Genomic DNA, 23,245 nt, shown 5'->3' on the forward strand with positions numbered 1-23,245 from the left:
AATAAAAACTTTTCTCAATGTATTTATCAAAATTTATTTTATCACAATATCTTTGACATAGTGTGTCAAATTGTTCGACAACTCATTTATTCCATGTTTTTTATAAGAAAGGGATTAATACTTTACTCAACAATTTTGATTCTTTTAAATATAAGATATTGGAGTTAATTGTATCTTTAACAATTAAATCTTGATAGAAATTTAATTTAATTCTATAAAATTGTACAATAAACAGTTTTATTTTCATTCTGCGCAATGCATATTAAAATGATATTGACAAAAATAGTGAGTCATATCACCCATTATCTTTTGTTTTTATTTTCTCAAAATTCAGTGACGTACGTTATATGGCAAGCAATTTTAGTTGAAATTTAATTTACCGCAGATGACCCGCGGAAAATTGATACGCGACGTCACTGTGTTCGATTACCATCAACGTGAACCACATGTCACACTAACATTTGGACGAACAATTGGAATAGAATTTATATGGACGCGCAAGAATCAGAGCCTGTTTTTAACGAGCTCGTCATAAGTTTTAACGACGCGTCGAAATATTGCGACAACAACGGGTTGCTCTCTTCGGGATAGCGTTACTGAGCTAACGGAAATGTTGCTATTATTCTGTGGTATACACAGAGAAAGAGAAAGAGAGAGAGAGAGAGAGAAGTAATGAAAATGCACTTTCTCTGTCCATTAGCGTTTACGAGATTCGTAACGAAATGACGCAACGTGTTCGAAATCTCGCGAATTGCATAACTGGCACAGAAACTCGTTATATTTTTTAATTTCCCGATAGCAGAGATTGTATCGACAAAAAGTTCTACAAAGGGCATATGAACAATATTGTATTATTACATTGACAATGGCATGCACGATAATAGAATTTCAATATCATTATTTAATCGATGTGATTTGATGGCTTCTAAATGATTGTTGAAGGACATTTAATAAAAATAATGCCGTACATATAAATAAATAGAGATTTACAACCAGATTTACAACGTCCAAACTTACAATTTCTTAATATTTCGTATATTTTACGTGTAATTTTAAATTATGGACATGATTTGTAGATTGGTTTTAATATTAATTATGTATTATTATATTTTGACGATTCGGATTTTGACACTCATTAATCGTGGATATTTTTGATGCGTTTAATGAATTATAAATTTTAAAAATAATTTGCTTAAATATATTGTTTTACGGCCGTTTGTTTTCGAGAAATTAACGCTGTTAGAAAAATCACAGATAAAAATGACCCACCAGTAGAGAGTAAGGGTTAATTATGTACTTCGGCTATTAATAGCATAGTATAATTTCTTTTAAAAGAGTCTCTCTTTTTCTTTCTAAATAATATTTATACATTAATCAGTTATTATACACTTCTGGAAATATGAAACAGAGTACATCTTTTGACACGTTTTTATATATTTTCAGAACGTTTATTCAACTTCTATGATTCAATTTTGTTTCATAGTCATTGAATCCGTTTTCTCACTGTTTACGCGCGACAAACGTGTAAGCGATGCATGCAACAAGATACACGCAACTTTTGTGGCCAAGAATTATTTTCTGCACTAGATATACAGAACAGGATCGATTGCATGTACTTGCCTCCCCTCTCTTCCTTTTGTTGGCAGTTCGCGGTTTTCCCATTTACGTATGTGCGCTGGATCGTTTGATCAGATCAGTCATACTGCAATGACAAAGCATCGTGAGTTAATCGCAATTTAACATTCATTTTTTCCAATATTGTCACAAAGTATGGTAAAAAAATTGTTGCTGTCATAACAAAGTTGAAAAAAAAAAACGTTTCTCTTCCTTCTCTTTGTAACGTACAAACAATTTAAGTAAATTAGTAATAATTGATATCGCCAATGATGAAATGATTCGGAAGGTTTGATATTTAAGCGACCAAACTGAATTAAGCTTAATTCATTTATTAAAAGTTAGAACAAGCTTTTCATGATGACAACGTTTCGGTTAAACGCCACAAGCACACGTCAGTCTACTTTTTGACGTGTGCTTGTGACATTTAACTTACAACTCTTTAATTAATTTTTTAACGACTTGAAAAGGACCTAAACCAAAAGTCAAAACGTTGTCATCATGAAAAGCTTGTTCTAATTTTTAATAAATGAATTAAGCTTAATTCTGCCAGTTTGGTCGTTTAAATATCAAACCTTTCAAATTTAAATAAACATTGGAGATAATTTTTCCTTAGCAAAGATATTAAGACATTAATAAGTTTTTAGTTATAAAAAAAGATTTAAAAAGGGGAGCTTTTCATTAAACTTTGGAATGTTAAAAGATTAACAAAAAATTTTTTTAATTAATTATAGGTAGAATACACTTTAATAGAAAAGTTCAATTTTAATTTTAGTTCTAAAACTGTATAATAGAAAAAATTGTAAGATTTACAAAAAACAATAATCTCCTTCAATATTTTTGTTGATGAAAAGTTAATTTTTAATTATTCAAAGAACTTGCTATTAAAAGACAATATCCGGTGGTTTTAAAACTGTATATAGAAAATATCTCAGAATTATGCTAATTGTTGTTTTTTCATAAGTATTGATTGTAAAAGATATTTTTTTAAACTTATATTAAAATTTTCTTAACAAATTAAAGTTTAAAAATAAAAATTAATAGTATAAGAATTTGTAATTTTAGTGGGATTTTATATCGACAGAGATTTTTATTAAAAATTCAATCAATATTATCTTTTATCATTATGTATTACATCATTTACAACTCCTTAAAGATAAGATCATACACTGCAAATGACGTTGAGAGCTTTTCCATAGTTAATAAAGAGTTCTTATGAAATTCAGCTAACATCTTACCAAAGTTATATAACATTTCGTAACCGTGTAGAATAATTACAACCGCGATGTTAATGAAGCACATGGTTACAAAGCAAGGATGATTATCTTGAAACACAAATTTTAATAGTTAATACAGGATTGTGAAAAACTATGATGGAGGACATTAAAAAAACCTCTACTGTTGTATTTTTCAAACGTTAATAAAACTCTTATTCGATCTTGAACTTTGTAAATACTAAATACTCAGAGGATCTTGGTAGACGTCGAAGAATGATCTTCTGTTAACCTTTGAAGTAATATTAATCTGTATCACTTATCTCTCTCGATATTAATTTCCTTCTGAAGCCTCCTAAACGCCATTTAGATGCAACATCGAAGTTTGACATTAATTGATGCGTTATTGAAAAATACTTTATTTGACGAGAATTACTAATGGTCAGAAAGTACATCAGGTTTGATAAACGATTATTAATCATTTGCTCGTTTAGACAGTTTAAAACGTATAGCGCTAAGTTATCGGAACCCAACGATGTGATGAAAAATTGCTAGTTTGTTCAAGCTGACAAGTTTATTAAAGTATTATTATATCCTTCCCTGGATAGATAGTAAAATAACTAAACTCGCCATTTTATCAGGTAGATTTTGTTTTCAGACGGACAATTTTTTAAAATCTTTCTTATCAGTTTAGATAACAAGCTTCGAAAAAAAATTTTTTATCACTGTACTAAAAATATAAAAAGTAATTTTTATTAATAAAAGATGTTATTATTGTTTTTTATTTAGAAAAACAAAATATATTGTCATAGCAATTATTTTTTTAATATTAAAATAATTCTAAAGTTATTGTCATTTTATCTCATATCATCTCATCTTCATCGTGAGAAATGAATACGCAGCCCATTTCTACGTCGTTGAAAAAAAAATCTAAACTCATATATTATTTACCTATCCAATGTAGTCTCTTATCATCTATTAATTCGTATACATTCTCACGTACACTCTTTTGCATAAAACAGAAATAAAGACATGTTTAATCGCCATCAAAGTCTACGGTGTGCTCGCGTCTGCGCGACATTTGCACCCCTTCCTAAACAGGGGGAGAACGCAGCCCTCTATATATTTCATGGAAGCACGAGACTCGGGGCACTCCACGCGTTTTTCACGACGTGAACATCCACGGTTTACGAAGGATACCAAGCGGCAAATCAAAATTTTCTCTTGGAGAACCAGTTCCGGCATCCGTTTTAGTATCAAAGGCAACCTATATTCCGGACATCGCGGCGTGATGGCATTTTCCTCATCGATCGCGATCGTTTTCATCGGCGTGGCCGCTTACACGGTTGCGGCCGGATCCGTTCAGGTAAAGTATTTACCCTTCAGTCATTCGTGTCAACGTCACATTGACGTAATTTTAATTACATTCTTTATTCTACCGTGAAATAAAATCCTTAAATATACCTGTCAGAATCCAGTATTTTTGTACGTTTAACGGATTGTTTTTTTAATATAATGTTATTAATTAAATCTGTTCTTAATTAAATCTCTTGTTAAACAAAATTGAGACAAAGTTTTTTCACAGCATATATACTTATAAAATTGAAAATTTTCCATATTGAAAACATTAAATAAAAAACATGTGCAGAGATTTTAAACGTAATCGGTTTTCCAAGTATAAAGTGTTAATTCCTTTTACTATACAAAAGAAAATATAGATCACATAAGAATAATATTTTATGTACAACATATAAAGATTAGCATTAGAAATATCAGTTAAATATTTTGCGAGTATATGTATGTTAATGGATTTTTTAATTAAATCTGCGCGACATTTTTTCTACTTCGTAATAACAATTTAACGTATGCATGCATGAAGAAATTATGGAAAAAAAATAAACTGACCAAAATACCAAAATTTTCGGTTTCTTATTGACAAAACAATAAAAAAATCATAAAAAATGAAATACGCAAAAATTTGCTAAAAATTCAAAAAAATAAATTGTAATTTTGTAAATAATTTTTGTCTATGTAAATGATGTATTGTAACAGCACAATTTCCAACTATTTTTAAAAATTATCTTATGAAATTAACAGTCGAAGTCAATTAAAAGTAATTTGTTTCAAATGTATATATATATTTTAATTTCATCATTGTTACACGAGAAATTTTTGCAAATTTACGTTGAAGATAAATTTATTCATTTTAATGTAACAATTAAATTGGAAGATGCGAAAATCATCACAATGCTTTAATTTGCAGCAAAATGCGTGCAACAGACGCGTATTCGCGCTGCCAATCACTATAATTGCAAGTAATAGCACGACTGAGCACTGCAGAATAGCTGTTTGTTCGCCGATTTCGACAATTGCGTATTATGCAAACGAGATTGAATTGTGTTTGACTTTGCACATGCCACCAGTATGTAATTAATTTCGTCATGTTATAGCGAACATAATTGAATGATAAAACACGTGACACTCTGCATTGCTTTGAACATGATGAAATTAACTGTCCAAAATCTGTTGACATTCTTGTTTTAAGATTACAAAAACTTGTTTATTATTATGTTTAAAAATTTATAATTTGACTTAATATTAATTAATATTAAATTATTATTATACTAACGCTTATGATTATACTACAAACTCATAAACTATATATAATTAGAAAGAGTATTAAATTATTTTTACAAGATATAACAATTACGATACCATATTACTTTAAAAACGTCAATTTAATAAAAATTACCTATACATCACAGCAATATTTAATTTCCGGCAAAAAGCAATAGCTGCGCAATTAAATTAAGGACTGTTCTGCAAAGAAAAGGGAGATCGGAATTTTTTACGAGAGACTTTCTTTTTCATGATGAACGCGGGCAATAAAGAGAGGCACAAGCTTACAGTGTGTCCACTGTGTAATTACGGCGATATCGCCACCGCTTCGACAATCTTCCTGCGTAGATCCCACGCTTTATATTAACTCCTACGAGTCGCGAACCCCTCCGGGAGAGAACTTGGATCGCGGATGTTTGTCTTTCGCTTTTTATATTCTTGTCGCCGATAATGCCGGAAGAACGGAGCGCGATGCGCCTCGTTGCATTCGCAACTTGTTGCATCCGCAACTCGGCAAAGTGCCGTTCTTCTTCGGCGCCAAATATATATTGCGTCTCTTCTAGCACGCTATTCTCGTGTCATGACCTTTCTTCTGCGACATTATCCGCGCCAGATTCCTGTGTGTTCAATGATTCTCACCCTCCCCCCCCCCCTCCCTCCTCCCCGCTCTTCCTCTGTTCTTATTCTTCGACGGGCATGAACCGTGAAGTCGCGACATATCGGAGAAAGCTTGCACTTTGCCACTCTCATTCCGCACTTCCGCAGATTGAAGTAAAATCTCGTCAGCGTCCCTCGATAAAAGCAAAAAATGGAATCATTACATTTCCGAGCCGCCGCGAAGTGGAATAAGCGAAAATCGATCATAAAAAAAAGAGAGTATATAAAAAATAAAATTCAGACCTACTTTACGTGTCATATCCTTTTTTCTTTAAAAAAAAAAAAAATAACATAATGTGTAAATTATGTTTTTTAATAATTACTTACTTATTATTGCCACTGACATATCACTTATTTTTGAATAAAATATGAATGTAAGATAACTTTAATATAATCTGTTCTTTATAAAAAAAAAAAAAAAAAAAAATAGCTTTTGACGTTAGCTTCACATTATTATTATTCGAATCTCGTTGTAGCAAGAGTTTATCTTTACCGCTTGCATGAATAGAAACTGACCAGAGAATTCTTTAGGACGTCAAGAGAATAACATATTTTCTTCTTAGAATATCATATTAGTTTTCTCTCTTTTTTTCTACATATTTTAGCCGACGATACTATCGGCTGTCTTTAATGCAAAAACATGTAGCAAGTACGCGGGGCGTACACGCGAGATTGTAATTTGCAAGGACATTTACAATTACACTAGAGACGAAGAGAGATGCTTGCGAGACAAAATTCAGCAAACAAATTTGAACGGGTTAAAGCTTAGATTCACGGTCGTATATGCATTCCTGCACGCAAAAGTTTTCCCATGCATACTAATGGTGCTCATGAGGCAGCCACGCGATATGCACCTGGAATGATATTTGGATTTGCCTTATAAAAAGACGGCGCATATGTGCACCACACGGGAATATCGACATACGTATGTCCTCGTAATCTCTAGCGTTCATTCCTTTATAAACAGAAATTGCGTCTCTTTTATGCATTTTTATAGTTGAGCAATGCGATATAGCACCAAGAAATAATCGCGATTCCACATATACACACCCACAATTTTTTTATAGAAATTTATACAGAAATAAATATGCATCTTTATGTAACTTTTTGTTAGAATATGAGATTGTTAATTTTTTAATAAGAAAAATAATTATGTAAAAGTACAGTTATAGTTGCTTTGCTTTTCTGTACGATATACATAGATTTATTACACAAAAAATATGAATTTTTTATTAAACTAGTATAGTTTTCTTAGCAAAAAAGTATAAGTTAAATTTAACTTTTTGAGAAATAAGGCACAACTATATATATATATATATATATGTATAACGATATCATATTTTTCATGAAATTTACAGTTATAGGTTTTTTTATATGCTTTGTATACACATATGATCTTTTCCCCTAGATTTACATCATTTCTAAAGTATATATCCCCGAAGATATATAATCTAATATTCCGATATTATAATAACGATATCATATTTTTCATAAAGTTTGCAATCTTCTTGTATATTTAATAGAAATAAACTTTTCCTCGAAAAATTTAAATTTTTCTCAACGTTCTTCATTCTATATGAAAATCTTCTTTGAGTTTCTGTTGAATGTCGTAAGTAAAATTACGACACCGCACTATACCTGCAAAGCATTTAATTACTCGTCAATTGCTCTCCCTATTATTTATTTTTAATGGATCTAAACTTTATCAACCTGGTCAAGTATATTAACTGCAACTTGCCAGTTACTATACACGTATCTCGACGCTGCAAGTAAAGGTGCGTGATGAGAAACGCGATTCCATCAGGGTACGATCGAAGCTATACCGTCACCGTCGATGGCATACGGGATTTTAACGGGAAAAATTAAATCCGTAAAATTTTCCATTCTCCGACACGCTTTGTGATGCACGTGAAACTTCATTTTTTATCCCTTCCGATATGCAGTTGTTCCGGAAGACCTCGAAGCGAGTACGAAAAGCTTTTTCATATAATTTGATTGAACCACTAAAACGCGCTGTGTTTCAAAAAGAAAGGGAGAGGGAAAATGCACCAGTGCTTGCGTGGGTATTCCACTTTGGTCGAATGTTTCGTTGATGTCGCGAATAATCGATAAATTCAAAGAATGGAAAAACACTTTCGACCGTAGTAAAAAGAGCAGGCAATTTATCGAATAAAAACGAAACCTTCGATACAATGTCGACCTTAACGTTTATAATTGGCGCTAGTCAAGTAAACGATATAATGACAAGCCGTAGCATAATATATCGATCTGCAAATGTAGTTAGTAGGATGCATTCAGGGTCGACCTATTAAAAAGGATTAACTATTACTTCGAATCTTACAAAGAACGGTTATTAATATTAAATACAATGATAAATTATATAACTTTTTTAACAGATATATTAAGTAAGGTTTCTGCAAAACCTATATAATTAATTAACGCTGATATTTGACAGAAGCAAAATCCATTTGTAAGATCCTGAAAATAAAGAAAATTTCTTTTCAAGATATAAATGGATTGCTTCCAACTCCACTGTAACAAAATTCAATTTAAATTCCACTTGTCAATAAAGTAAAATCAAACAAATTCATGAGAAGAGATGAAAAATATGAAAGAGAAACATTATCAATAACTGGTTGCCGCAAAGAAATGTATAATAAAATAAAACGAGAGAGTTAACATTCGTCGAATGCACGCGATCGTACAATATCGACCATCATAATGCATTTTCAATTTAACCGAAGTTGGAGGACGGCTATGCCGGGAATTTATAATACTCCTGTCGCGAAGAAGATTCGATCTACGGAAAAGTAAGGCCGAGCACCAAAGCAACGAAATTGTAATTAGCATAATGGCAGCTTTCGTTGTAACCTCGTTGTAAGCTCGATAAGCTATCGCAAAAAAGACGACGAGCACGTGCTGTCGTCACGCTCAGAACGGACTTAGCACGTGGTCGGCACTTCTTCACGTGATCTTAAGCTTTGCATTATGCATGCATGTAAGTCAATTTTCTTTTTTCTTCGTTCAATATTATATCGCAACGCTCGTTCGATCCTACCGATGTTAGACAGATACTGAAATATATATACGTACTGAAATAAATAACTATGTTTTTGCTGTGAATAAATAATAATCCTACGCTTTTAAGCCACATATAAATATATCAAGCTTGTCAGTATTAAAGATAACCTCGCGATATTTGAATAAAGCGTAATAATATGCGACGCGATACATTTTGCATTTTTTACTAAAAGATAGATAAATAGATATATTTTTGCACGTCACATATAATATGAATATATTTTAAAACACTGCAGGCTTATAAAAAGTTTGTGATTTTAAATCTACAATTTATTTGCATGATAATTATAATATATTATTATAATTACATAATATATAAATAATTATATAATAATTATACTATAATGATATTTAATCACACACAAATATATAGGACATCTATTATATATTTATATAATTTATATAAATCAAAATTCTTAAAATTTTATTTTTTTTAATATTATGTTTATACATATATACATGTATATGTATCAAATTTTTTTGGTCACTTTTTTTTTGGTTTTTGGAAAATTCAAAATCTTTTATATTTATATTTTTCTTGTGAAAATTAAAATGATGTGAAATTTCTCTGCCATGTGTAATTTCTTTCTCCCTGATTTTTCGACTTTTTATACCAATAATAAGTTAAATTATACATACAATTTTATTGTGTCATTTTGATATTTAATGAATGTTGATGTAAGTAGTATAAAATGTAGTCAGTTTCAAACAACAGTTTTATTAGTAACGAGAAGAAAATGCTTGTGGCTATAATTAAAAAGTTTTGCTTATTTTTCTGGTTGTAGGGAATACCGAACACGCTGCAACGAGACGAATACGGATCACCAGTGTTGGCGGACCTCTTGGCAAGATACTTGGAAGATCGTAGTAAGTATCATTCAAGGAAAAAAAAACAATGGATTTGCTTATTAGAGAGAGAGAAGGGAAAATGTCTTCAAGGACAGAAAAACATACCATAAATTTCATTTTTTTCAGAGTATTAGTCTTTTGAAATAAATATTGTCAAGTTATTAAAATGTACATATCTTTTCTACCAAGTAAAAAAAAGATAGAAATATTAATAATTTATTATTATGAATACTATTTTTAATCAATGTTTTTTATCTTTTTTGCTATTTTTAAATAGTTTAATTATATTAGTCACATTTTTTTCTTCATTTATTTCGCGTATATTTATTTTTAATATATATAGAGATTATATACTTATATATTTGAATATATTATATATTTGAAATATACAGATAAAGATAAAGATTTACAAATATCTGTGTATTTTAAACGTATCGTAGAATAATTTTTGTACTATACAAGGTGTCCTGCGAATAAACCGACAAATTTCTACAATGTGTTCTCGAGATAATTTTAAACAAAAAAATTCATGTACTATATCCAAAAGATTAATTCGGCTCAATTATCAATCAAGATAGACTTTAATTTAGAGAAGAATTTAATTCCTGTCAGTAACAGAAAATTCTGACAATGGTCCTCAGCCCCCGGCTCCGCTTCGGACAAAGTACCAGTTTCTATTACGCAGTGCGTCAGCCCAAATATTTATGTGACATTGAAACATTGGCATTTAGATAGCGCTGTCGTACACATAGCCATACATTGTTACACGGAAAAAATTACTATGGTTGCTACAACAACATTCTCTATGTTTGGAAAAGAAATGTACTATAAGTTCAAGTTATATTGCTATTACATTAAATATATCTATTAAGATATGCAATCATACGATTCCCCTAACTCTTTTATATGGAAGGGTGAAAATTAACAGTATTATTCTGTTATGGCAATCTTAATTTTTTCTCCGTGTATTATTATTACAAATTTCTTAATACATTTAATAGACTATTTTAAAGTGTCAAGTAAAGTCACATTATTTTAAAACATGCCTAGATTATTTAGAGAACAATATTCATGTAAATGTTATTATAAATATATAATATTAATAAAATTGCTTTTATAACTTAGCCGAATTGACATGTATATAAACTTATAGTGTATATAAACTTGTTTGCTTAGAATGATCTCTAGAGTGTATTTTAGAAGTTCACTCGTGGGATATCCTGTACATGCGACAAATTAGATACAGCTTTTCTCTCTTTCTCTCTCCTTTTGATCAATAAATATCTAAATACAGAAATAAATTTTGTCTGAAATCTGTTGCGTTATCAGGCGACGGACATCAGCAAATACGAATAAAGCCGAAAAATACAGGTCATTCTACTTTCTGAGAGTTTTATCGTCATGAACTTTTCACACGCGATTAGTGTGTTAAGTAATTTGTCACTGTTATTAATTTCTATTTCATTTTGAACACATACTGACAAGTGTACGCATCGGCTAATTATAGTGAATTGCATATCGTGTCGGGGAAAAAAACGGTGATGATCGATACCACACCGAGGCTACTATACGTAAACCATGATCCTTTGCCCTTTGATGTATCACTTCTATGCGGTCTGTGAACGGAATTATGTATCAAGATATTTAATTACCCACATAAATCGTTTACATTATGTACTATAATTAATTATTTGTAAAACAGACTATGTTAACGTATCGCCCAAAATAGCTTGATCATATTACAAAATTACAAAAATAAATTGAAATTTATATTAAGTAATTATATTAATATCAAGAAAAAGTATATAACTACTTATGGAAAAGATATTAGAAGAGAAAAAAGTTTCTTCAGAAAAAAGAAATAAAATTTTCCATGTTACCGAATGTTGAATATTTTATGTGTATCTTTTGTGGACATATAATTATTACAAAGAAGTCAACAAAAGAATCTATATATATTTGGAAACTGCATATTTCTAGATTTAACACAATGTTTTCTAAAAAAAAATGAGAAACAGAGCAACAATTTTGTTAAAAATTGAAACTTTTTAAGGAAGAAAGAGAGAAATAAAACGTTAAAAGAAAATGATATGTATACATAGAATATAAATTTTTCTCTAACATTTTTAAGAGATTAAAGTAGAATTAAAATTTTTTCACGAGTTGTGTTATTCATGGACAACGCGGTTTTATTTCATATGGTCCCGATAGAGAAAGAGAGAGAGAATGCTCAATTATAGAATGCATAACGTTATGTCGACTAATTATTGTCTTGTAAAATCAAGTTATTAAAATTAAATAAACAATAGATTGTAGAGCATGTTTGAATGCAGCGAACGTTCTCTGCTAGATAGAAAGTGACGTAGAAGTGCGGTTTTATGACGCAATTATCACGATGCATTTCCCTGATTGCATATTATGGTTTGATTATAAAACATTACGATTAATGGTTAAATTGATCGTTCGTACAAACTTAATTAGCGTTAAATTTCAATCAATTTAAAAAATACATGAACAAGCAACATGGACGTGATTATTTTAACAAAATTATAATATATTACATCCATATAACATGTCATTACATATAACATTACATCATATAATATACTATTAATTACTATAACGTATAATAACATATAACAGATAATAACTATAACATATAATAACATATAACATATTATTAATTCTTGAACCTTTTTGCAAAAAATGGCAAAAATCTAAATAAAAGAGAATAATTTATATATACACAAACATTTTCTAAATAATAGATTAGAAAGAAGATACCGGGAGAATAAATATGTATAATATCGATTCGTATAGAGATTATTTTTATAAGTCGATTTCCACAAGATCACTCCGATGTAAATATCCTTATTTGAGGAGATACAAGTTAATTAAATAATAAAGAGTGTTCTCTTTTCTTCTGCCAGACTAGTACTTAAGAATTGTGTATTAATATTTAGTATACATATAAACGAAACAATGAAATATTGATGCGATCACCGGTCGTATATATTTCTAATTTATTAAGTCGTGTGAATTTACATCATTTATTTACGTCATTTCAACCTTTTTGACCCTGTATTTTTGTCTTTACGCATTTATCTTTCACTATATAATTATGTCAAATTCTGCTTATTAATCATCTTTATAAATAACGCGTTTGATAATTCAAGAACAATCGAATCAATAGTTTACATAAACCAGACTCAAGTTTGAGTACTGATACACATTTGCGATCAGTTTATCCACGTAATTCGCGCGACGGAAAAAATTCGCGTGTGAGTGTCAAGCGCGCAGAAAAATGTCACGTGCGAAATGTTGACAGTTGACATACACGCGGATTATTGATAAGATCGTCGACTCGTCGACGGTGTCGATAGAAGGTAAGCGTATAATAATAGTTTAGGCATGAAAAACCCGTTAATGTCACTTGCCCTCACGCATGCCACGACAACGTTCGCCTCGCATGCTTTTGCACTCAGGTCTCCCATAACTTTTACTCAAACTCCTGCTGCACGATAAAGTTCGCCTTACATGGTCCTTCGACGATTTTAATGGCATGCATAGCTCGTGTGCAAGTTTATCGTATAAAATAGCACAGCATTATACTATTTTAAGAAAATCGACAAAATTGGTATATTTTTTTAAAAAACATTGAAAGATTGATCGTTACTCGTCAAATGATAGGATCACACATGTACATTATATAATCAATGTAATAATTTTGCATGTATTTATTACGTTGCAAAAATATTTCTAATTTTCAATGAATAAATAGCAGACATTATTTTATTACTGACATTACGCATAACATAGTTACATGAATTACATCGTAAATTGAAATCGTGAATAAATGTAAAACAATAACTGAAACCAATAATATGTTATTGTATTTTGGTGGATTCTGATTACAATACAAAATTTAAAGAAATACCATCTATATTATTCTTCTTTTATGTTCATTCATTATTTAATTAATTTATAAAACAATATGCACGTAGGTGTGTGGGGGAAGGGGGAGGGTGTATTATTGAAAACTGCGATGTAATTAACAGTGTAGTAAATATTTTAACATCGAAAATTTAATTTACTAAAATAATATCGGTTTCAATGCCGTCGATGAAAAACCATATTAATTATATTATTTCATTATTGTAGGAACAAATCAAGGAACGAAGCAAAACGTGGATCAGATCGGCGATGGACATCTTGTGACAGATAGTGACAAGCAGCTCAGACGTTTATTAGATGAATTAACGGATCGCTTGACTCAACATGCAGATTCTACCAATGACGAAGAAATACTCGACGCAATCGGCCGGAAAGAAATTTCTTTTGATCGATATCGTGATGAAAATCTCAATTCTCCAATCAGCTCCAAAACATTCATAGATTTAACGAATCATGCGTATACTCTCGATTCAAATGCCGATCAAGTGAATAAACAATTGCTCACAGATCAGTTTGTCGATCATGATGTTTTGAACAACGCAAGAGCGAACGGTGGAAGATTTACAAAAAATCTAGATCAGATTGGCGGTGGGCATCTCGTGAGAAATTTGGATCAGATCGGCGGCGGGCATCTCGTGAGAAATCTTGATCAAATCGGTGGCGGACATCTATTGAGAAATCTAGACCATATTGGTGGTGGGCACCTTGTGAGAAATCTCGATCACATCGGTGGTGGACATCTTGTGAGAAATCTCGATCAGATTGGCGGTGGACATCTCGTAAGAAATCTAGACCAAATTGGCGGTGGGCATCTTGTAAGGAATCTGGATCAAATTGGCGGTGGAAATCTAGTTAGAAGTGCCGATTACTCGAATGCAGAAATAAAGCGGGACGTTGAATAGCCCGTGACAGACACGAAAAGGCTGTAATTTGCGCGGAACTGGATCAGATCAACAGCAACAATCTCTTGAAAAACGTGAAACAAATCGACGGAAATGGGGAACTAGGAACTAGGATTTTACCTGATTGGATTGAATCCAAAGAAATCATCAGGAAATGAAGAAAAAGAATTTAATTAAGCTTAAAAATGATCATAAATGATGATTATATTTATTCTTTGCAACATTACTTTTGATTTTCTAATTGTTCAAGTATTATATATACTTTATATAACAAATTGGAATCAATTAATCATATATGTAGTAAATATGCATACAATTTTGATATAATTAAAATATTTAAAAAATTGCACAAAATAATAATAATTGAAGTTGGAGTAAATTTCTCTAGAAAAAGAGAATGTATAGAAAATATAAAATAAATTTTATTGCACAATTTTATTTTTCACTTTTTACCGCTAATATTTTTTATCTTCACTATAAAAAATTATTTCTCTCATTACATTTTCTATCATATTTCTCTCTCTCTCTCTCTCTCTCTCTATATATATATATATATATATATATATATATATATATATTTATATAAACATATTTTATAAAAACAAGATATATTAATTTTATATATAATATATTATATATATTTGCAAAATACTTACATTATTTTTATAGATAGAAAATGTAAAAATATACATATGTGTTTTATAATATGTTAATTACATTTTTTAATTTATATTTAAAGGAAAAGAATCTCTCTCTCTCTCTCTCTCTCTCTTAAAATATTAATTTTATACGTTTAAAGAAATTTCAAATATACTTACATGTGGTACATACATTTGATCCACAAATCCGCGATGAGTACATTACTTTGTCATAATAATCATCAAATGACTGACTAATAGTTTTACAGAAAAGCAACAAGCATTTGAGCATTGACATTGTATTTTTATTATTTTATCAAGTATATAGCTGGTAATCTACCTACAGACATATCTATAGTCTTTCCAATCTGATCGTTCCGATGTTCATGTCTTTTCCATAATCTTATTCAGCCTTTCACATAAAATCAATGTAGATCTAGTACAATTTTTAAAAATGTTCAAGATGCAGGCAGCCGCAATTTAGATGGTCATCTATTGCGGCAAGCACGTCGAGGGTTGGATTCGCTATCTGGGGCAACCTTTGGTGAAAACAAGAGATACACACCTCTTAGGTAAGATGTTATTATTGATTTCATTTAAATAAAAGGTTTCCATCAAACAAACTTTTAATTTATCCGACGCTTCATTAAACATTGGATTGTAAAATATTTCAAGATTTATAGAATATCGGATCAAATGAAGACATAATATTCTTAATTAAATCCATAATATATAATATAATAATTTTTTTTTTTTTATAGAAAATGCATTATTGAAAAATTATATGTATATAAGTTTCTTTAAAGAAATTATTTGTATGTATTAATTTCTCTTCAACCAAAATTATATAAATTATTAATTTTTCATCTTTCCATGTGAATTTGTTTACATTTAATATTTTTCAGTTCGAACAATGAAATATCTTAACTGGAAATTAATTTTAAAGATTACCAAAAGAATCAATTTGAAAAATCGAGCAGATAATTTGAAAGAAAACTATTTAAGCAGATATTATACAGATTGAATTATAATTTGTGATAAATTAAACAGATGTTTTGATTCAAACTTTTAAATTAGAATCGCGCTTTAATAAGGACACGATTTAATTTGCGAACTTTTATAAACTTAGGTATATAAATATGTTGCAGATGAAAAACATTTTATTTCTCTTTCAGAGAGAAACACCTAATCATTTCTGTGTAAAATGAGATAGCGCACGTTTGAGTTTGTTTTCTGGTTCGTTGTAATAAAAATATATATTTAAAAAATTTTTTAATTTAAGTATGTAAATAATATTTTTTCTGAGTTTTTTTTCTACATATTTTATTATTATTATTCCTACACTTTGTTTCCAAAGGAATTGTAGCACGATTTCCCAAATCGATTAACATTATTCTTGAAGAAATAAAATAACCACATTGTTTTTCGACTTATATAGAGTGTTAAAAAAAATCATTCATATGGTAGAGAGTACACACAAATATGAGTAAAAAACTCTAGTAAACATGTGTGGAGAACATTTGTTTCAGACATATAAATAATTTTGTATATTATTATCAAGACTTATTAGCTTCTATATGTTTCGGTGTTTACAAACCACGGTTTGAATGTTCTTATTCAGATTCCATACATATCTGAAAAGATTTCACCAGTAATCATTCAGTTGTCATTATATAACCAACAATTGCGAATCTATTTGATCTATGTATGTGACATTGAAATGAAAGGAAAACATATGGAATACCTGTAAATATTAGAGAAGCTGCTAAGTTAGTGATAATAATATATAAAATTGTTTATATATTCCTGAAATAATTGAGTTTTCGATCTATATTTACTAAGACTTTTTTTATTTATTATTGTATGTACTATCTACTATAAAAATGTTGAATAGTTTTGTAACACCCTATATATACATACAGCATTTTATTCCTTCTCACGTCACTTTTTTACATATTTCTTTACCATTTTACGCTTTGACGATAAAAGTGCCACGTGTCGTTTATTGAAGGGTCACGCGCAAAGGGCTCAGTTTCCTTATCAAATTTGATATTGCTTTTTTTGATCGCATTTCTGCCGAAAATTCTACCACAAACGTGAACTTGAGCATTGCCTTTCCGCTCTCTTCTCACAAATGCTAGATGATGACGGGTACCGCTGTAAATATTCGATTACATTACCTGATCTGGTAAAAAGGGCAAACGATAAAATCAGAGAGGAAATGCGTGTTGATTACAATTCTTATCACAACAATAAAAGTTTTATCCAACGACAAAAAAAGAAAAACTTGAGGAAGAAAATGACTCCATTATTCGGTATTTTTTTGATATTAAATAACTCTTTCGATCTTTAAAATACTCTATTGCCATACAATTGTAAAAATTTCTTTTTATCCGAATTTTTTGAATCATCCTTATTTCAAATAGTATAATAGTCCCTATAACATTTTGTTATTCACTATTGCTTTTTCATTTAAGGGAGCTATTTTAATTAGTTCCGGATATCATTGTAGATATTCAATTACATTTATCCGATCTCGTTGAAAAAAAAAAATGAAATGAAAAAGAATTGTGCGTTAGTAGCGATTATATCTCGGCATCTAACTACAAGAGTCGATATTTCCTTCGTCATGTCTGAGCACTTCCGGCAATAACGTCTCATTTGAATATCCGACCCTAATTTTGCCGTATTATTTTCTGCACGAATACTTGTTTTATATAAAAATAATAAGTTTTTTGCAAACTTTAAAAATAAATAAGCAAGTCTTTCATATATTTTAATTAATTTTAACTTTTATATAAAAAAAAAATATATTTTTTTGAATAATGTATGTATAGTAAATGGTGTTCAGATATTTTTAATAGCAAAAAATTTAACCGCTTTTCATCTCTAAAGAAATTTAAAAAAATATATATAGAACTATGTATAAACATAAAAAATATATCCGGTGTTTCTTAAGCTATTTTTCTTTTTAAAAAGTTTCGATAAAATTCCATTTAAACATTTTTTAATACACATATCTCTCTGAAATTTTATTTTATAAAAAATAAAACATATCTATTCTTCTCTATTTTTATCTCTTATATTTAGTTAGAAAAAAGTATAATAATTAGATTTATAAATAACAAGTTATACCAGATACTTTTATGTAACGTGCTATCATATATGGCCATTATTGCAGACGATTCGGTGCGACGAACATACGGCCAGTTAATTTCGACGAGATCGACCGATCGGTGTTTGATCGTTTCTCCAAGAGGAATATCGACGAGATCGATACCGCGTTCGATAGCTTCTTCAAACGGAACTTCGATGAGATCGATCGGGTCGGTTGGAGCGGATTCGTCAAGAGGCTCAATAATTATCTTGCGGACAAGCAGCGACGTTAATTAACGCAGGATACAAGAGGCCGGAGGAGAGAATAGCGAAACGAAAGGGCGCGAGGAAAGGGCAAAGGGTAAGGAAAAGCGCGAGAGACATTGCTGATTGACTGATGCGCGAATTGCACGCGTTTCAGAGAACTCGTTTTATTTAAACTTGTAAAATTTCGGCCAAATTAAATTCGACCTTGCAAATTAATAATTCATCTCTACTGCTGCCCTTTAATGGTCGCATGTTTAAGAACGAATTAGTCGATGTGAAATATAATTGTTCGTGAGAATATTTTTCTCGCAACATCAGTGGGCATTGTTTAGCTGATACAAGATCTTTAATAATTTTTCGTTTACTTGCTTAAAATTACTGGATGTATTTTTAATCATAAATTACAGAGTGTAAGCTAGAAGAAAAATGGCGATTATTTCAGTGGAAAGTATTTATAGTTATCGAAATATCTAATATTAATAAAAAATTATAAGCAAACTCTAAAAATTTTTGCAAACTTTAAAAATAAATAAACAAGTCTTTCATATGTTTTAATTAATTTTAACTTTGATATAAAAAGAAATATATTTTTTTGAATAATGTATATATAGTAAATGGTGTTCAGATATTTTTAATAGCAAAAAATTTAAACGCTTGCGACAATTGAAGGCCTATCACAAAAATTTTTGTTAAATGCAAATCATTCATAATTGTTACAAAATCTGTAACTAGCAAAATATCTATTAGTTTTGAAATATTTCCTGCAGATAAAATATAATATGTAAATCAAGCAAAAAATAAGAAAATATAAAAAGATTATTTTATTTGATTAAACCGATGACAAATTTAACTGGACAGATAAAGATTTTTGGAAAATTAATCGCCATTTGTTGATTCTAAAATTAATAATTGTTAAATAAAATACTCGAATTTATTCCAAAGGAGCTCTTATACATATGTATACTTTTGCTGTTGCGATATTTGACGACTCTTTGAGACACGCTGTGCTGTAAAAAAATACTCGTATCTAATTTACATTCTGATATGTACAGCGTGTATATATTGTTACTGTGTAATTAATTGTATATATTAATTCTCAAATCAACGTGTGAATTTCAGAATTATATTACGTAAAATTAAATACTCAGATTTTAGAAGCGATTAAGAGATGTAATCGTAATGGAATGTTGTTCTTGTTTGAGAGAACTCATTTGAAAAAAAGTCTTGATGGCGTTAAAAAAAAAATACTCAAGATATCTTTACATCCAAAGCATGTGACCTGGCAAAGATGTTTTTCTTCGGGAGTAATCCTGAATTAAGACAATTTAAAACCGTCATTACTTTGATGAAATTTTGTCGATTAAAGATCATATAAAATGTATTACACAATTTGTCTTCTCTACTCGTATACTGTCATTCTGTAAAAATGTGCTATCTAAATAAAGAGAACGATAATTAATGATTTGCTGATTGAAGACGTAACATAAAAAGATTGCTACTGTTAAGATTTCAAAAGAAACACTACACTTCTCCAACAATAAGTAACATTTTATTTATATATATCTTGAAAAAGAAAAAATAAAACCCATAATTTTATACAGTCATTTTCTATACAAATAACACAGTGTATGTATTTTCCAATTAGATAGTTTTTTTAATAAAAAATAATTTCAGGAAACTATGCTTTGTCTACATCTTTTTATATGCTGTCTTCAATCATCGTTATTTCTCTTATCATATTCCTGTATACATATTCACCCACATATATGTTTGACATTTCGAAATTTTTAAAAAAATTCAAACTAACACTTTCCAAATATGGAAAACATTATTTATTTATTTATTTATATCTGATTTATATATATAATTTTTCTGCGTAAATTTTTAAAAAACGTCAATCACCGAAAAAAGGAATCGAAAAAAATAAAAACAAACATTTATCCGAGGAACATTTTAAACCTCGGATTTCCAGGATGGCCGAAAGCCAATGGGTTTTACACAGGTTTCTGCCGGTCTCGGATCGTTCAACAACTGCACTTCCGGATAAGCGGGCGTACGTGGCCTCTCTTGTCTCTCGGACATTACGTTCGAGAGATCGGCAATGTCATATGATTGCGACGTGAGAAACTTTGAACTCGCGACTAGATTATGTGGTTCCTTTAACCCAGTGGTAGTATTCGTTGATATCCGCAATTTCCTCGGCGTTCGCGGACGGTTGGGTTGCTGCTGCTGAGGTTGTTTCTTCCTTATTGCCACGAGGATGCTCTTGACTTCCTCATTGATGTCAGCTGGTGTTTCGATCCGTACGTTCTTGGTGTTGTGATCCATTCGCACCAGCTGACAAAAAGAAACAGAATCCCCTAATCAGTTACAATATATGTAGGATAATTTAAATATATGATATATATGATCTCTTCAAATTGCTGAGGAATAGATTCTGAATTTATTTTATTTTGTACTTTCTTCCACGTCTTTTCCTGATAATTTTGATATAAAAACCACGTTAGCGTATATTTTTCATATGTATAATATTTGGCCTAAAATATAATAATTAATACGAAAATTTTTATACGTTTTATATAAAAAGAAATATTTGAATCTGCCTATATGTATAATATTATACATATAGGCAGGTCCATCTAATAATTTTGTAATATTTTCCGGAATGTATACTTTACAATATTTTGCAAAACAATTTATTAAAGTTTATATATTATTAAGGAATTTTATACATGATTAAGAATTCTTTTGAAAATAAATAGAAAAATTTAAATGCTTATCTCTATTTATCATTTATACCTCGATCAATCCTTCCTCCAATTCGGAATAACGTTGCAGCAGCAATCCTATTTTCGAACTAAGCTTCGTTAAATGATCGGTAATGGATAATTCTCTGGCAATGTCCTCCTTCATCTGCACAAGTAATTTTATCAAATATTACTGTGTCGTACTATTCTTTCAATTGTGGAGATAATTTAATTTAAAGTACCTGATCCATTCCCTGGGATACTTTCGAGCTGATATAATCAAGGCTTACGCGTGATTCAGAAATCTATTGGTTGATAATATTTTTTATTAATATAATTTCAATATTATTTGAAATATATTATTAATATTAATTTAAACTATAGAACTAATGACAAGAATAATTAATATATTATTTGCTTTCATGGAATATATTTTACGATCGAATTGAATCTCTCAGCTTCAGCCATAATGTGATAATGTGCTCTCATAACTCTGAAAAACTGGAAAATATTATGACATTATTCATATTTACTTTTTAACCAATTTATTAAGTATTTTATTTATTAAGTTTATCCATTGCAATTAAAATATGTAATTTAAAATTTGCTGTCCCTTTCTGAGATATAAAGTAAATCCTTGTATAATGATTTGTCAAATACTATAGATTTAATTGAGTAAAGATAATCGAAAGCGAGTTATGGCAAGAAAATTGAATAATTAATATTAATAATATAAATATTAATAATTCATAAATTTATGTTTTATTGTTATAGTTGAAACAATAAATAAATAAAGAATAAATATTCATTCTTTTCTCGATAAAAAAGTATATATAAGATTTTACAATATTTATATGTATATAAAGTTTGTGTTATATTTTTACAATTTATATAATTTATAATATATACAATTCTTTTATATTTCAAAAATTTAACATGTAAATATAAAAATGATTGCAACTTACGCGTTGACACATGTATAAAACGATAGTCGCATTTATTATCGCAAAAATTACACTGGTAAAAAAGCGATATATCAGATACATAATTATCGTTATTACAATTAAAGAATTTCAAACCAAAAGTTGATTTGAATATTAAAATCGTATTCAAATAACATTCATTGCAAGAAATGACGGATCAGAAATTTTCTTTTCCTCATGTAATTATCTGCCAAAAATTCCAGATTCAACTGAAGTTGAGTAAAGATAATCGAAAACGAGTTATGACGAGAATATTGAATAATTAATATTAATAAATATAAATATAAATATTTTACAAATTAATAAATATAAATAAATTTATATTTTATTATTATACGAAATAATAAATAATAAAAATGAATAAATTGCAATTAATACGCTTCGATAAATCCATCAGCACAAATTATAGACCTGTCATAATTTCAATGTTATCTAATTTATAACATGTTGTATCATCAAAATAACAGTAAAATTTTTCTTTGACAACTGGATATGTTTACTCCATCATTATAAAAACGTGTGATTTAAAAGTTATAGTGTTCGAGGATTAATTTATCTACGTTGCTATAGTTATCTTGATAGAAGCAGAAAATTGTAGACAGAAAAATGAAACAAAGTTCTTTA

The 23,245-nt window shown here is 29.5% G+C and overlaps 2 protein-coding genes across 2 annotated transcripts; one reads left to right on the forward strand and one right to left on the reverse strand.

Moving 5' to 3' along the window:
* Nucleotides 1–3,956: 3,956 nt before the first annotated feature.
* Nucleotides 3,957–15,280, forward strand: LOC140663857 (uncharacterized). Its single transcript, XM_072888372.1, has 3 exons — nt 3,957–4,194; nt 9,971–10,052; nt 14,196–15,280. Exons 1-3 carry the CDS (start codon nt 3,958–3,960, stop codon nt 14,888–14,890), a joined length of 1,014 nt encoding a protein of 337 aa, XP_072744473.1. The 5' UTR covers nt 3,957; the 3' UTR covers nt 14,891–15,280.
* Nucleotides 15,281–20,844: 5,564 nt separating this feature from the next.
* Nucleotides 20,845–22,684, reverse strand: LOC140664290 (uncharacterized). The gene is made up of 5 exons (XM_072889301.1): nt 22,604–22,684; nt 22,077–22,139; nt 21,881–21,943; nt 21,691–21,804; nt 20,845–21,228 (listed from the first exon to the last, which is right to left on the reverse strand). Exons 1-5 carry the CDS (start codon nt 22,682–22,684, stop codon nt 20,845–20,847), a joined length of 705 nt encoding a protein of 234 aa, XP_072745402.1.
* Between the last annotated feature and the right edge of the window lie 561 nt (nt 22,685–23,245).

This window comes from Anoplolepis gracilipes, chromosome 3 (genome assembly GCF_047496725.1).
Source record: "Anoplolepis gracilipes chromosome 3, ASM4749672v1, whole genome shotgun sequence".
In the NCBI taxonomy this organism is placed as follows: Eukaryota; Metazoa; Arthropoda; class Insecta; order Hymenoptera; family Formicidae; genus Anoplolepis; species Anoplolepis gracilipes.

Bases quoted from the DNA above. Each gene is read 5' to 3' on its own strand.
- LOC140664290 (XM_072889301.1), bottom strand. From the start codon at position 22,684: ATGTATCTGATATATCGCTTTTTTACCAGTGTAATTTTTGCGATAATA. The intron at 21,805-21,880 runs GTACTTTAAATT...TTACTTGTGCAG, and splicing joins TATCCCAGGGAATGGATCAG to ATGAAGGAGGACATTGCCAG. The intron at 21,229-21,690 runs GTATAAATGATA...TCTTTTTGTCAG, and splicing joins TGGAGGAAGGATTGATCGAG to CTGGTGCGAATGGATCACAA.
- LOC140663857 (XM_072888372.1), top strand. From the start codon at position 3,958: ATGGAAGCACGAGACTCGGGGCACTCCACGCGTTTTTCACGACGTGAA. The intron at 4,195-9,970 runs GTAAAGTATTTA...TTCTGGTTGTAG, and splicing joins TTGCGGCCGGATCCGTTCAG to GGAATACCGAACACGCTGCA. The intron at 10,053-14,195 runs GTAAGTATCATT...TCATTATTGTAG, and splicing joins AAGATACTTGGAAGATCGTA to GAACAAATCAAGGAACGAAG.